Genomic DNA, 15,913 nt, shown 5'->3' with positions numbered 1-15,913 from the left:
CCTAAAAAGGCCATAAAGATCACTAAGGCGACAATTCTTTGCGGCAGATTCTCTTGTACAGGAGCCCAAAACTGCTCAATCGGGTTCAACTCTGGCGAATTAAGGGGGCAAATACGTCCCTCTGTACCCTCTGTTATAATCTCACAATAATAAAATGCTATTAAAACTCTGTTAAGTTTATTTTAAAAAAAAATTAGAGGTAAACCGTGTGCTTTTGAATAATGAGCCACCAGCAGAATATTAAAAATCTTTGGTACACTCTTAAGTTCTTGTGTCTTCTCTTCACTACTCTCTCTCTCGTCATAACTTTTATATGAATGAGCCAGTAATTTATTTTAAAGTAAAAGCAGCTGTGGTTCAGTCTCCACAATCGCCGTCCTCAACCTCGTCTTCTTCATCGTCCTCGTCTTCTTCGTCATCGCTTGTCTCGTCTTTCAATTCATCTTCTTTTACCTTGTCCCAGAAAACCTTGCTGATACCATATTATTTTGTTCATAGTGATATTATCAATACAACTGTCAATACTTTTTCTTTTTTTTTCCCTCTACAAGACTGTTTTTGAATTACTTCACACATAGCCTACAAAAGTAATGTCAAAAAAATTCAAAACAATCTTTTATTATTATTATTCTTTTACTAACCACGAGATCCAAAAGTCCATTTACAACTTCAATCGATTCTTTTGCAAAGTTCTCCAGGGTTGAGGGAAAGACTATTGTTTTTACCTTTTTGGTGATATAAAAATTATTTGATTTCAGAAATACTACACACAAGTGCATATCGAAACCCATTGGGATCAAGTAAGGAATATAGACACAATCTTTTTCATGATTGATTGCGTTTTGCTGGACAATCGAATTCAATAAAGCTTTTGAAGCCACAGCAGTTTTTCTCTTGTCTTTGAAATATTTTGATGTAGAGCATTCTTTGGCTACTTCACCGTAACCATGATCCTGAAGTTCAGAGCTGTTGGTTACAACCAGGCGAAGGTCCATTTTCATCTTCATGCCTAATGAAGTTATAGATCCAGGAATTGTATCGCCCCTAAAAAAAAGAGATAGAGACAGAGAGTTGTTAAAATAAGAGCATAGGTCTCGTAAAATGCAACAAACTATAGTATATTACCAATGAGGAATGATCGAAGTGGTTTTAAACAACTTCTCAACTAATGGTCCCCAGAACTTAACAACATAGTCGCATTCAGAGTATGATTTGACTAATAATTTTTCAAAGAGTTAGGCTTGTTCTAAATGTTTTTTGATTCTATTCTCATAAAGTCAGTATGTACTTGCAGCCATTCAATCCTTCAAATACTTACAAAAACTTATGTACGGAAACAGAAGCAGCTGTGTCTCGGTCCTTTTTAGTAATACTTTGAAGTGCTCTCAAAGATACTTGAAGTACTCTATTTTTTGTCTTCGTATTCTAAGAAAGAATGAGTTTATTACACATAAATAGAGAGGAGGAGGAGGGGGGGGGGGCTCAAAAATCTAATTAGCCACAGCCAATTTTTTACCTCGATATGCTTACTGACGTGATGAAGTTCTCTTTTTTCAAACACAGGGCCTCCTGAAGATTCGACAATACTATTTCTTAGGCTTGATGAAAGTAGCATAAATGACGAACCATGGCTTTTGTCTGAAATATCTAATATGAAGTTTCGAGATAGTTTAAATATGGAAATGTCTGGACCTCCGTATTTTTTTCAAACGTATTTTTTTTTTACTACTTACAGAAATTCTGGCCAGAAGACCAGCAGGCCAGTATGCTTACGACTATTTACAGTGCAGTCACAGCCATTCACGGTTCTTGAGTTCCAAAAACTCAAGAACCCTGCCAAAAAGGTCGCCCTCCTATAGCAAAGACTAGCCGCAGCCACAATATCACAATATATCTTTTTCAATTTAGCTTCTTTTCAAAGAAACAAGAGTCATTACTAACTAACCTTTTTATGTGATCGGTTACTTTCATACGATAAAAGAAGCATGTTAAGGGAAAAGAAAAGGAGAAGAATAAAGTGTGTGAACCAGCTTTATTTATAGATAAACAAGCTTATGTCAGGATGATTTCATTTGTCTATTTTATCATCCATAATGTTTGAGCCTTTACTTAAAATAGAAACACTTGCAAACAACTCCCAAGCAAGTCAGAGCTTGGTAATTGTCTATACGTGTTTCAGTAGTAACTTGTAATGACAGTGAAGCAGATTTTATGGAAAACAGAAATCGATCATCCCATGAAGTTTAGATGATATGGCATGTCAATCGACGTGTAGACCATCGCATGATTCTAAAAAATACGTTTGAAAAAAATACGGAGTTCTAGACATTGCCTTAGATATATGTATTAGAATAAAAAGCATTTCTTTTTTTTAAAGGAAAAACTAACGTTTTGTAATACAGAGCTCTGAAATTGGTGGGCTTGGTATGACTAAATGAATTAAACAGGGACTTTGTGTTGTTGAAATGAAGAGGAGGGTAGTCAGCAAGCATAATAAGTATTCAATCTATTAGCATATACCTGCTTTGTCCTTAGAGTTTTCTTCTGCTTGTTCTTTAAAATATGAATAAGAAATTAGGTTGCTGCTTCAGCAAATTGCTAAAAAGTTTACCTTTAATGCTTGTCTCTATTTGCAGGTTCCCATTTAGTTATAAATGACGATAAAGCCAGTGATGACTAGTGCTCGGAATAAAAATCGAAACTCTCGAACGAGCTTCGATCGATGCTCGCTCGAACCCAAAAAAGTGGCGCAAGCTTGAGTACAAAAACTCGGTTCGAGCTTCGTTCGAACTGGCGCAAGATCGGTGCAAGCTCGAAAAGTTCGAAAAAGTTCGAACACTAGCCCTGCAGTAAGTAGCAGTTATTGGGTTGATGTACCGTGCTGCCAAACATCGCTAGACATTGATCGCTGTCTCTTTTGACAGGTTGACTGTTGGACCTACACCCTAATTGCTCTTACAAAACTGGTTGGCTAAACACAGCTATTTTAACACGAATTGAGCCTATTTTAAGTTACTGTCATGTGCTTTTTTGACAGCTTGACTCTTTGAAGCTAGTCTTAATAATATTTTTTGGAGAAAAAAAATATACACTCCATCTCCATATACCCTTCGACTTTGAAATAAAAAAAAATAGTTTCCTGAAAAGTATTCCCTGTTAAATCTCGTTGTACTTGTTGGTTTAGCTACTACGCGAACGAAAAACTTTAATAGATTGAACTCTGATCGATGACGGATAGGCCAAGTCGTTATGAATTACACTCTTTTTCAATAAAATAACACACTCCACAAATTAATGACATAAAACGAAATTTAGGATAGTTTTTTTACTTCCAATGCATGCAGTCAATTGATCCAAGCGTATTTCAGAAATATTTGTTTTGTCTCTCTCAAAGAGCATTTCCGTATCTTTAGTTATGATTTTCCTTTCCTGAAATACTCGTCAAGAGAGTCGGCAGGACAACCATATGCGAGAACACTAAGTACTATAGCCACTTTCATATGTGCACTGAGTCCCGGTCTTCCTTTTTTTTAATTATCAAACCACTACTCAAAAATATTATTATGAACAACGTTCTTTTTTGAAGAAGGCTGATACATAACCACTTCCAAATATCATGTGATTAGCTCCGGATACTTGGGATTATCTATAAATCCAAAATATATTGAATAAAATCAAATCAAGTAAAACGTTGTATAAAAACGCGCGATTTACTAGAACAAATATATAAATATATAACCATTCCATCTATCGTATTACAACCGAACCAGAAAAATCATAAAAGAAAAGGCATCATTAAATAAAATGTGAATCATCTTCAAAAAGAACTAAAAAATCTAATCAAAGCGTGCATCATTTTTGTCCCTTTGTGCTGCTTTGAAGATCAAAACAAGTTACTGTTTATAAAAAACACGAATATCTTTATTTTCAGCCCCTCCGTTTTCTTTTACATTACTTAAGTTTTATATTTTAAACTTTCCTCAATTAACACAGAAACAACAAAAGGGCATAATTCATAAAAGATAATTCATATACTTGATACTGATTAGTAGTTGTTTCTGTAAATGAAGTAATTTATTTTCTCAAAAATATGCACACATGAGGTGCCAATCACTATAGCTTTCAGGCTATGATTACTTTTCACACCACTTTCAGCCAAAATTAGACAAGATTTACTTTTCGCTCTTTCCTATTGTTTCTTTTTATAAATTCGATATGTATGTTTTCCTCTGTGATTCATATGACAGGATTTTTTGTTGATGAATTCAAATTGAACTATTACAGAGCAAGATTTATTATTCATCACTTTATTAGATGCACCACACTATTGCTTTTCAATAAGCTCACTTGTGCTTGCTGTTTTCCTATCCAAAGTAAGACGTTCATAGCCTGTATTGCTACAAATGACTGAAGTAAGGCACTGCTTTGAATAAACTCTTTCTAAAGTGGTCCTTGTATAACTTTCTTAATTGCTATTTAATATTCGGATCAAATTTAATGTACTTTGATTCTTCAGAATACTGAACCACAGCTGCTTTTACTTTAAAATAAATTATTGGCTTATTCATATAAAAGTTATGACGAGAGAGAGAGTAGTGAAGAGAAGACACAAGAACTTAAGAGTGTACCAAAGATTTTTAATATTCTGCTGGTGGCTCATTATTCAAAAGCACACGGTTTACCTCTAATTTTTTTTTAAAATAAACTTAACAGAGTTTTAATAGCATTTTATTATTGTGAGATTATAACAGAGGGTACAGAGGGACGTATTTGCCCCCTTAATTCGCCAGAGTTGAACCCGATTGAGCAGTTTTGGGCTCCTGTACAAGAGAATCTGCCGCAAAGAATTGTCGCCTTAGTGATCTTTATGGCATTTTTAGGCACTTTAAACGTTGAATCGTCAGTTACTATGATAAAAAAAATTCCAAGTAGCCCCTTTCTTCAATAAACATTCAATTGTACGTAAATGACAATCTGATAAAGAAACCGAAAAATTGAATTTTTCTAAAAGACAAAGTAAATTTTTCGAAAGCGACAACCATTTTCAACTAGCGCCATTTATTTTCGAAATGGACAAAATTTACCAGCCGCACTGTATCAATGCACAAAAACACAATGACGCAAGCTGGGTCATCAATAAATAAACCTCCTGTTAGCTCGAGCTTTTTAATATACTAACTAAAATATAGAAAAGTCGTTGCTGCAGCGACGAAATATGATTATTCTCGCGTAAAATATACCAAGGACAATATTATCGAGTTGAAATAACATTCAGATGAAAGAATAAGCTGGATTGTTTGCTGTTAAAACCAAAACAAAGCTCAACTAAATTCTTGGGTTAGACCTGGTTCAAAGTAGATACTTTGTGCCAAACTGGATACAATGTTTTGGGACTGGTTTCATACAAAAACATAAGTGAGGTTAATCTTCCGTGTTTATATATGACAAATTTCAGGTATGGTACACGAAAAAAAAAATCAGGCGTACAACATTTAACTTTGGAACAAAAATCAGTAGGACCTTCGTCATGTCTACTGGTAACACACCAGTTCTGCTTTTCTAATTTATCAAAAAAAAAGTCCAAAGGCTATGGATCTTTCTCAAAAGCTAGCATTATCCTCTACCTTCTAAACTAATGAGTTGTTTATAGGAGACCTAATCCTGATACCAAGTGTACCGTTAGAAATTTATGACATACACACGGTAACAGACTTTTGATGTTGCTATGTGTAGCTGATGGCGCTAAAGTTGGAATATATACTCAAAGATAAACATAACAATCTATTAAAAAAACCTAGCTTGTCAATCATTTCAAATGAAAAAAGCTTTGACTGTTATATATTGCAACATCAAGGTTGATGATCAAAGGGGAAAAAGGGAGAGAGGGAATATCTCATTTAGAAAAGGCGGGATTTAATATGCTGTCCAACACATGCTGCGTAAAGAATCCTTATTAATATATCTTTGTTCTTCGTTTCGGGAATAATAAACAAGCAAAAAAAAAAGAACAAGGAATTGAAATCTACATTTTATCAGCCAGTAAATAACTGGTCTTGTTAATGATAATAAATATAAATAGTTCCTCAAACATTTCCAGAAGAATATTTGTTTCCCTTTTTTCTTCAAGAAATGATTACGAATATATTTCTATTTTGTTGCTTGATTTTTCTTGTTCAAGGGCTGATTGAACAAACAAAACCAATATATGGCAGTCATCAATTGATCACTTATGTTGTAGACTGGGTAAAAAAAAATATACATACACAGGTTTCTTAATTAATAATATGCATGGTCAATTTAAGGATATACCAAGATCCATTCCTTGGGAAAAATTGGATCATATTGCTTATGCTTTTGCCGTTCCAGAAAAAAATGGCACATTGACCATGTTTGATGAGAATCAACTAAAGAAAAGTAAGTATATTTTTTTATCCTGTTTAAATTAACTAACCTGAACAAAACAAGTTGTCAGTCAAGCAAATGATAATGGCAAGGGTGTCAGCCTCGCAATTGGAGGGTAAAAATCTACAAATACAAAAAATAAACATTAACATACAAAACTAAGCAATCCTTACAGTTGGACAGGTTCATTGTATTTTAGTTCCTTGGTAAGAACCTCACAAACTCGTAAAAAGTTTGCAGATATTTTAGTGGAAGCCGTGGATCAATATAAATTGAATGGTCTTAATATCGACTGGGGTAAATATCGAAATAAAAACAGAACTTTTGCTTTGCATGTTGAATATTAATACCATAATTACCAGAATATCCCAATGATCCCAATGGAATATCGTGTAATAGAAGGTGAAGCCTTGTTTATGTATTTTATTGATTTTTTTAAACTAACCGCTCCTCCATATATAGACACCCAGATGATACAGCCAACTTTTTAGAGCTTATTCAACTCCTTCGTGAAATGTTGGAAAATAAATACCCCCACGAGCATAAGCTTCTAACAGCAGCGGTTAGTACAAATGTCTTTCTAGATGAAAATCGTAATGCTACAAAATCTTTGGACCCCGGATGGGCTAAAAGCATGGATGGTTTTTATATCATGGTATGAAGGAGAATGGCTTTTAAGGAACCCAGCACTAATAAAAACATTCTACCTTTTAGGCATACGATTTAAATGGTGCAGGGAGTAATGTCACTGCCGCAAATGCTCCTCTTCATCTAGGCGCGACGGGTCAGCGTATGAGTGGCGACACATCGATTCGCGCTTGGTTAAATGCGGGGATTCCTCCAGAACGTATTTATTTGGGCGTGCCGTTCTATGGCTATACGCACAAGACAACACAACCTATTACTGATGAAACTGGTATGAATGTACCGTATGACCGATCTATTGAACAGATTAGAGGGGACGAATATGATGACTACTCTACAGATCCCTGTCCCGGTTCCAACGGGTCCTTCTCTGGTGAATACCAATGGAGATCCATTGTAAAAGTAGGAGCTAACAAGAATGTATCTGATTGGACGGCTTATTGGGATACTCAAACACGCACACCTTATTCTTTCAACAAACATACAAATCAGTTTATAACATTTGATAATCCGGCGTCACTCAGCATCAAGTCACAATATGTTCGAAAGCACAAGCTGGGAGGAATCATGCTTTGGTCACTTGAAATGGATGACAAAGACAATTCGCTTTTAAACGCAGTTCAAGACGTACGCACCTAATAATATTATTGTTTATTTATTTATCTATTTACCAATCCAATAAACTTCACAGATTAAATCATCAGATGGTACCCGATCACATCTCCAACCTTTTTTTGCAACCTTTGTAAAAAACTCCCTTTCGTCGTGGTTACGTTCTTTATAGGTTAATAAGGCTTTGGCCTCTTCATTATCTAGAAGCCAATCCAGCGTCTCTAAAAGTAAATCGTGCGAGGATTGATTGTAAAGAACATCTGTTAATAAAATCAGGTTGACGTCCTTGTACTCTAATTGCTTTTCGGGTCCCCATGATAACTCTTTAACGACCATGTCTAATTTTTTGTTCTCCATCAAATTAACATTCTGCTGCATAATTTCTAAAGCATCTGCCAAATCTGTCAAGTACACTTTCTTCGGCTTTAATAACTCTGCAGCGTAGATACCAACAAGCCCAGTTCCACTTCCTGTAAATTTGTTTCTTTCATTAAGAAATTGGTATTTTGTTACATTTTTATAGTTTACCAAGTTCCAAAAAGACATTATATCTGGGATCAATCTTTTGTTCTGCCAAAAATTGACACATGCCAAGGCCACAATCCCTATTTATTTTGAGTACAAAAGTCAACGAGAAAGTAACGAAATGAACTTACCAGACATGTCTAGCTATACTTTGTACCGCATCCTCACGAATATGTATCACTTTGTTCTTGCTTACTCTTAGTATTCTTTCTGCTTGATCTCCACTTTCTGATTCAAAATGTCTTTGCTTAGTTACTGTGGTTTGCATAGGTACAGACCATGTAGGCAACAGCCAAATAGACGACGCAAACATGTAAGCATTTTGCCAAATAGCGTGGCTTGTCACTGTCGTTCTTGCTGCTGGTGATAAAATCATACTCAGTTGAATAGATACGGTCGTACCAACAGGTAGGACTTTGCCAGGTAAAGGTTCCACTACTAGTTTAGTAACGATACCACCGCCTTGCAAAGGATCGTATACAAGGGGTACATCAGGTGTTAAAGGCAAAGACTTTTCTTGTTGATAAGGCTTCGCCGACACCTTCTTTTTATTATTTCCCTTGGGATCGGCATTCATAATTCTCAATCCAAGTTGAGTACAGCCTTGTAAACTGCATGTCACGGGTACTGGCTCCCAAAATGCTTGATCACCCAGATCGCTCTCGATGGTCCATACAATTGTAAAGTGTTGTCCGACATTACAGTCGATAGGTGGTGGTTTTAAGAATCGAATGTAATAAAGTGGTGCTTGTGTCATTTTGTATAGATCAAAGAAAGAAAGAAGAAAAAAAACTTTGGCGAAACCAGTGTGATATTTTGAATTCGCGCCGCATACAGGGCTCGATGGGCTGGAAGACAAGTGGCGTTCAAGTTTTTGTGTTACTATTGTGCGTCATGTGAACAGTTTTATCCTTAAGCCGTTGCTTTGAAACATTTATCCCTTTTCTCCCTTGTAGCAAATAATGGAAAAGTTGTCCCTATTATTGCTGGCTGGTCTCTTTTTTGTGTTAAAAGAAGCGGCAGGCCATCAAGAAAATGATATAGGTTATTTAGATACAACACCGTATTACCCTGTTTTGACACCATTCAATAACACGCCAGCAGAATGCCCTCCCTGTTTTAATTGCATGTTGCCTGGCTTTGAATGCCTTCATTTTGCTAATTGTTCAGAGTATGACGGTAAATGTAACTGCCCTCCTGGTTTTGGCGGCAACGACTGTAAACAGCCAAGTAAGTTTCTTTCTATTTTGTTGGTCCTATGAATGATATATTAAATCTTTCTATCAGTGTGTGGAGGATTAGACGATGGTAGAAGCAGATACCCTAGAGAGAATGGTACTACGTGTGATTGTCCAGAAGGTTGGGAGGGTATCAATTGTAATGGTAAGTGGAGGATCAGCTGACAGAGGTCTACACAAGCATTGAGCAACAGTTTTTTTTTTCTCTTTCAGTTTGTACAAGCGATTCTGTTTGCGATTCTTTAGTACCTACTGGGCAAAATGGCACTTGTTACCGCGGTGGTCTAACCGTCTATGAGAACCATCAAATGTGTGATGTAACAAGTAAATAGCACCCTATATTTTTGTTGTACAGACACCCAAATATTTATGCACATTTTATTTGTTTTAATTGGTAGATCGTAAAATTCTTGACCAACTTAAGGATCAGATACCCCAGGTTACATTTTCGTGTAATAAGCATCAATCCACTTGTGATTTCCAATGTAAGCAAGAATCTTACCTGGATACGTACATGCCATTCAATTTTTCTTGTTCATACTTTTCTATTTTTTTGTTAGTTTGGGTGGACCAAAAAGAATCCTTTTTTTGTCATTTGGATAAATGCGATTTCAAACAAAGTAAATCGTGTTATATATGTAAAAAAAATATCCAACGACTAATCGGTAACATTAGCTCACGATTATGATAAGAATACAACAAAATATACTTGTGATACCATTGATTGTCGATGTATCAAAGACGAAATGCTTTGCGGAAAAAATGGTTCCATAGGTAAAAAGGGAGAATTCAACAACACACTTTTTTTTACTGACCATAAAAAGATCTTACTGATCTGCTCAAGGATGAAATCAAGGGACCAGCTTCATTCGATTGCGCTGGGAAAAACTGTGCATTTTCAGAGCCTGCAATGGATGAATTGATTTCTGCAGTATTTGGTGACGAGTCTATCTTTTTAAGTTGTAATTCGGGCGAATGTCTTCACTACACTATGGTTCCTGGCTTTGAGGTAATATATATGAAAGTCGAATAACAGCGAAAAATTAAACACACCACTTATTTTTCTTTTTCAAGCGTGGTGAACGTCCAATCAATTGGATTATGATTGCAAGTGGATTAGGAGGTGTAGCTATATTTTTAACTATTGTCGGTTCGATTGTGACTTGTCTTGCCAGAGGCTCTACACAACATCCTTCCATTCAACTTGCAGATGATGAAGCAGGAAAACTCATGACAGAACATACACCTGTGAGTCTTTCATTTGATAAAGTAGGCTATTCGTTACCTCATATCAAGCAACCATTGCTTGTCAATGCATCTGGATGCGTTCAATCCGGTCAAGTATTAGCTATTATGGGTCCATCTGGTGCAGGTAAAACTACGCTGTTAGATATTCTTGCAAATCGAACCAAAGCAGGTCAAGTGACTGGAGATGTGTATGCAAACGGCAAAAAATGTTCCCGTGAGGAATATGCACAACTAATAGGCTATGTCGATCAAGAAGATACGATGATACCTACTTTAACCGTATACGAAACCATTTTATATTCAGCTCTTTTAAGACTTCCAAGATCCATGAGTGAAGAGGCTAAAAAATATCGAGTCATGGAAGTAATGCAAGAATTAGGGATTGATGGTATTAAAGATAGTAAAATTGGCCAAGCTGATGATCGGTCCATTAGCGGTGGAGAAAGAAGAAGAGTTGCTATTGCCTGTGAATTGGTGACGTCTCCCTCAATTCTTTTTTTGGATGAACCAACATCTGGATTAGACGCCTACAACGCTTTTAATGTAGTTGAATGTCTTGTGACACTAGCTAGGAACTACAAACGCACGGTAGTATTCACTATCCATCAGCCTAGATCCAACATTGTCACTCTCTTTGATTATTTAATATTATTGGCCAAAGGAAGAATTATCTACTCTGGTTCACAAATCCAGGCACAAAATTACTTTGGCTCTATCGGGTACAGCTGCCCGCCTGGTTTTAACATTGCTGATTATCTAATTGATTTAACCATGGAGGCTGTTGAATTCGACGAATCTGTAAATGAAGTTTCTTCGTCGCTAGCTGTCAATGTAGTTGTTGAAGATGGGCCCTCGCCTGATGGATTAACGCCTCATATAAGAACACTTAACCAGGCTTATGAAAACAGCTCAGTTGCAACTGAAGTACAGGATAATATTGCAAAACTTGTGTCTGAAGCAAATCTAGCTGTCACGGACGATGAGTTATCAGGAAACACATTAGTAATTACTTCACACAAAAGACCTGGATTTATCAGCCAGTTTATGATTTTGGCTTCAAGGACCTTCAAGAACTTGTATCGTAATCCTATGCTTATGTTTGCACACTATGCAATTTCCGTTGTTCTTGCACGTAAGTTTTTCTATCTCATAACAGTGGTTTTATTAAATTCCTACTCTTTTTATGTAGTTGTGTGTGGTGGTTTGTTTTATCAGGTATCGAATACCATTGCAGGTTTCCAGAATCGAATGGGCTTGTTCTTCTTTTACGAAGCTTTATTAGGTTTCATGTGTTTAACATCGTTGCACGTTTTCTCAACCGAGCGTATCTTATTTATTCGTGAGCGTGCCAACGGGTATTATTCCCCTGGCACTTATTTTCTTGCCAAAGTGTTATTTGACATCATTCCATTGCGTGTGGTGCCACCACTCATGATGGGACTTATCTCCTACTACATGGTTGGCTTGGTAGAGGGAGTGAATGAATTTTTGAAATTCCTGCTAGTTTTAGTCCTGTTTAATTTGACTGCTGCCGCTCTTTGCTTAGCTATTGGCGTTATTTTCAAAAACGTGTCAATGGCGAATTTATTGAGCGTATTGGTTATGCTATTCTCTATGCTTTTTGCTGGATTATTGCTTAACAAAGGTAATCTGGATATATTATTTTACAGATCTATGGACTAAATGAAAAAAAAATGCTAGATACGATGTCACCATACTTTGGATGGCTAAAATACCTTTCGTTCTTCAACTATGCTCTAGAGGCTTTACTGGTAAATGAGATGCTCTACCTTCAACTTGTAGAAGAACGATTTGGTTTGAACATTGATGTTCCTGGTGCAACCATTTTATCCACATTTGGGTTTAACGCTAAAAATTATTGGCCAGATGTGATCAAGATGGGTGTAATGTTTAGTGTGTTTATGACGTTTGCATTTGTGTGGCTCGTTCTAGTTGTGAAAGAAAAAAGATAAAATCATTTCGGTCTCCTATTCTATTTGAAAAAATTATTTCTGTTTACCAATAATCACATTCAATTTAAATAATTTCTCAGTTCCATGATTGTGCTCTGACCACCATTTTGACTTATCGGGTGTTACGGGACATGTCTTAAATTAGTAACAAAAAGAAGTTTTTCGTTTGATAATAAATAATGTAAACTACAATGCCTTTAATGAAGAACGTTTAAAAATGAAAGTTGGGGAAGTTTTGTAGAAAGGTATGCTGGAATGGAAAAAAAAAGTGCAATTAATCTGCAATGCAAAGTTCTTGTTTACGATCCTTGGCATAAACATCCTTGTATTTATCATAAATGCTTTGAAGCTCGTCGATGTATAATTTTTGGACTGCTAATAATTGCTCTTGAGTAGGCTCTGTACCCTCTTCCAAAGTGGGAACAGGAATGGGCTTACCCACTAAAAATGAAACACATTGTTAATCGCCCATCGATCTAGTTTTTCTATTTTCTTTTTTTTTTCATGTAGTACTTACCAACTGTGGCGATCTGATGTCTGAATGGGATAATTCCTACGTTATCTGTGATTGACCTCATTTAATAACTATTAAGTATTGCACCCCCAAAATAAAATATACTTACAATTGAAAACACCTCTGGCATGAAACAAAGGCATGGTAAATCCAAGAATGGCTTGCATCTTCTTTTGATAATGGAATACTTTACTTCCTTTGGTATTATCCACTTGGTCGTACAAATCGTTTTCGCCGAAAGAAAATACAGGAACAAGCTCCGCCTTTTGTTTGATTGCCAAGCGAATGAAACCTAAACGTTTTCGCAACACTAAGTCAACAGTACCGGGACGTGCATTTAATGATTCGGCGGCACCACCGATAACGATAACAATTGAGTGACCAGCACCAGAGGATAAAATTTTCTCACAAGAACGACGAGATACGGCTGCCATACCCAAGGATAAAATATAATCACGATATAAAGGGATGTTGAAGTTGCTAGTCAATGTAAGTAAGAAAGGTTTGATACCAGGGAATGTCTTTGAAAATCCAGTGGCTTCTGTGGCAAAATTGGAAAATGCACCCATTGAAATGATACCATGAGGATGATAACCAAATACATAGTTTTTGCTTGCGTCAAGGTCTTGTTCCTACATATTATGAGTCAGAAAAGGATAAAAGATGAGGCTTGTTTTTTTATCTTACCTTGATCAAAGTAACAGGGAAATAGTTAGCAAAATACTTCCATACCACCCAATGACGAAACTTTTCGTATCGCCTACCACCATTTTCAGGTGCTTTATCGAAGTATATAAATGTTACGTAGGCGATTAAAACTGGCCAGAGAAATTTGTAGGTTGCTAAAAAGATAAATACGAAAAGACATGCGAATAAAAGACTAATCCAGGCACAGACAGCGAGCATTTGAAGACGTCTTTCAATGGGAATACCCGTTAAAGGTGCCCATTGGACAGGATTACTATCATGGCTGTGAATTTTTGGTGGTGCTGTTACAGTGTCGACTTTTTCGGTCGGAGATGAGGCTATTAAGGTTTCAGAGGCCATCTTTACAGTGTTTTGAAAAATGAATGAAAAGTGAGGGATAAAACGCCGTGTTAATTTTTTTAGACCCTTTTTATACAAATTCTTTCTTTTGTACCACCCTCATTTTACATATATTTCACATGTTACTCGTGTCTTAAAAAATGATAATTAAGCTTGTATAAATAGACAATTATCATTACACAAACCATGATTTTACATCTGCATTTCTTCTTGATGCTTTTGATACAGTCAAACCTATGGAAATTGGCGTTTTCACAAAAATAATAGTCATTTCCGTAAAAATGATTGGCGGAAAAGCAAAAAAAAAAGCGTATGTGAATGTTTCTGACAAATAACGCTTTGTGAAACAAATCTAAAAGCCAAGTAATTCTTGCTTAGTTACCCATGTACTAAAATCAAAATCAAGTATCAATCCAGAATTTCAAAAGTGGTAAACGAAAATCTCTCATATATAATTCAGTGGAAAGTTGATTCTCCATCAGATACTTTTGAGATAAAATCTCAACCAGAAAAATAATCCGATCGGCACTGATAATTCTAGCATCAAAGCGTTACGCATTATCAGGTGTTAATTGATAAATCATGATAACTGTTACCTGATTTTTTTCCATCTCTGAAAAAAATAACGTGAAAATTAGTTTTCAATGTAAATTCTTGTACCCATTTTATACATACATTATAAAAAATTGACTCTGAAAGTGACTTTAATTCATTTTTAATTTAAGTTAATATGATTTCTAACTATGAAAAAAAGTCTTTCATCAAAATTAAATTTATTATCGGTCACTGGGTAAGTGGATTTGTAATTGGGAAATAATACTTTTGGTCCATTGCGATGAGTAATGAAACAAGAGAATCTCTATTAAAAAAATGAATACGAAAACGTGGCTAGTAGAATTAGCATTATTGTGTTACAGTGCACTATATTAAGCGCAATATACATATCAGTTACATATGATTGAGATAAACCGGCTTTGTCTGAAATATATTATGATATAGACCCCGAAAACCAAAATCGAACTAAAGATCATAGCTCTAAATAGTTGGTAATACCATCGATATCTATACATCACCCCTTGGTCTAAATAAAAGAACGCAAGTAACTTCATGCTTTTATCTGTTTCACATCTCAAACCAAAAGACATGCGTGTACAGTCAAACCTATGGAAATTGGCGTTTTCACAAAAATAATAGTCATTTTCGTAAAAATGATTGGGCAGAAGCTAAAAAACAAATGTCACAAGCTCAATTCTTTTTGTCATTTTGGCCAATGATTATTTGTCCATGCCAAGCAATTAAATTTGGCAGTTAACTTACCATGTTGTCCTTCTTCTTTTTACTAAATCATTTTTTAAATACATAGAGGAAAATAATTAAAGCCTATCAAAAGTAGACGCTGTCTCATTGCTACTTAAAAAATCTCAAGAAAAGACACAGGTTCAACAGGATATTTGCAGTATTATTAATTTAGTTGAAGAGAAAGACTAATTTGATATTACCGATAATACAGCTCTTTGTTCATGTCTTAAGCCATTTATAATGCAACAACAATTGGCCAACAGGTGCCACTATATTCAACTAAGCTATGAAAGCAAAGAAGAATTCACGTAAAATAATGTTCCATTAAATTGGCTCGTTTTTTATAATAAAAAATATTCTTCTCTGAAGATTAGCCTTCAAAACTTCTCTCTATTTCCTGCATCGGATAC

General features: G+C 35.6%; 6 protein-coding genes across 6 annotated transcripts; 2 read left to right on the top strand and 4 right to left on the bottom strand.

Annotated features, from left to right (window-relative positions):
- Positions 1-357: 357 nt before the first annotated feature.
- EV154DRAFT_481640 (uncharacterized protein) lies at positions 358-2,902 on the bottom strand (the record flags this gene model as incomplete). Its single annotated transcript, XM_051598411.1, has 7 exons — positions 358-468; positions 726-1,044; positions 1,126-1,216; positions 1,374-1,425; positions 1,517-1,647; positions 2,521-2,553; positions 2,878-2,902. The coding sequence occupies 7 exons, from the start codon at positions 2,900-2,902 to the stop codon at positions 358-360; spliced, it is 762 nt and encodes a 253-aa protein (XP_051457404.1).
- A 3,227-nt stretch (positions 2,903-6,129) lies between these two features.
- EV154DRAFT_589059 (glycoside hydrolase) lies at positions 6,130-7,999 on the top strand (the record flags this gene model as incomplete). Its single annotated transcript, XM_051606846.1, has 7 exons — positions 6,130-6,243; positions 6,303-6,414; positions 6,466-6,517; positions 6,578-6,699; positions 6,765-6,804; positions 6,865-7,057; positions 7,117-7,999. The coding sequence occupies 7 exons, from the start codon at positions 6,130-6,132 to the stop codon at positions 7,684-7,686; spliced, it is 1,203 nt and encodes a 400-aa protein (XP_051457403.1). The 3' UTR covers positions 7,687-7,999.
- On the bottom strand, positions 7,726-8,130 carry EV154DRAFT_405683 (nicotinamide N-methyltransferase-like protein; the record flags this gene model as incomplete). The annotated part of the gene is made up of 1 exon (XM_051595338.1): positions 7,726-8,130. A coding segment is annotated over one exon (405 nt), but the record flags the coding sequence as incomplete, so codon positions are not given.
- A 46-nt stretch (positions 8,131-8,176) lies between these two features.
- Positions 8,177-8,941, bottom strand: EV154DRAFT_538148 (uncharacterized protein; the record flags this gene model as incomplete). Its single annotated transcript, XM_051604256.1, has 2 exons — positions 8,177-8,264; positions 8,316-8,941. 2 exons carry the CDS (start codon positions 8,939-8,941, stop codon positions 8,177-8,179), a joined length of 714 nt encoding a protein of 237 aa, XP_051457401.1.
- Positions 8,942-9,130: 189 nt separating this feature from the next.
- EV154DRAFT_509645 (uncharacterized protein) lies at positions 9,131-12,800 on the top strand. Its single transcript, XM_051601620.1, has 10 exons — positions 9,131-9,414; positions 9,472-9,567; positions 9,636-9,746; positions 9,821-9,907; positions 9,983-10,042; positions 10,098-10,196; positions 10,247-10,431; positions 10,497-11,802; positions 11,860-12,315; positions 12,372-12,800. Exons 1-10 carry the CDS (start codon positions 9,147-9,149, stop codon positions 12,641-12,643), a joined length of 2,940 nt encoding a protein of 979 aa, XP_051457400.1. The 5' UTR covers positions 9,131-9,146; the 3' UTR covers positions 12,644-12,800.
- Positions 12,801-14,226, bottom strand: EV154DRAFT_443660 (diacylglycerol acyltransferase-domain-containing protein). The gene is made up of 4 exons (XM_051597030.1): positions 13,845-14,226; positions 13,267-13,789; positions 13,161-13,205; positions 12,801-13,084 (listed from the first exon to the last, which is right to left on the bottom strand). Exons 1-4 carry the CDS (start codon positions 14,202-14,204, stop codon positions 12,918-12,920), a joined length of 1,095 nt encoding a protein of 364 aa, XP_051457399.1. The 5' UTR covers positions 14,205-14,226; the 3' UTR covers positions 12,801-12,917.
- Between the last annotated feature and the right edge of the window lie 1,687 nt (positions 14,227-15,913).

The sequence above is a fragment of the Mucor mucedo genome, assembly GCF_025094135.1.
Source record: "Mucor mucedo strain NRRL 3635 chromosome Unknown EV154scaffold_48, whole genome shotgun sequence".
Lineage (NCBI taxonomy): Eukaryota > Fungi > Mucoromycota > Mucoromycetes > Mucorales > Mucoraceae > Mucor > Mucor mucedo.
The sequence above is the reverse complement of the archived record's forward strand: the minus strand, read 5'-3'. Positions and strand labels throughout refer to the sequence as shown.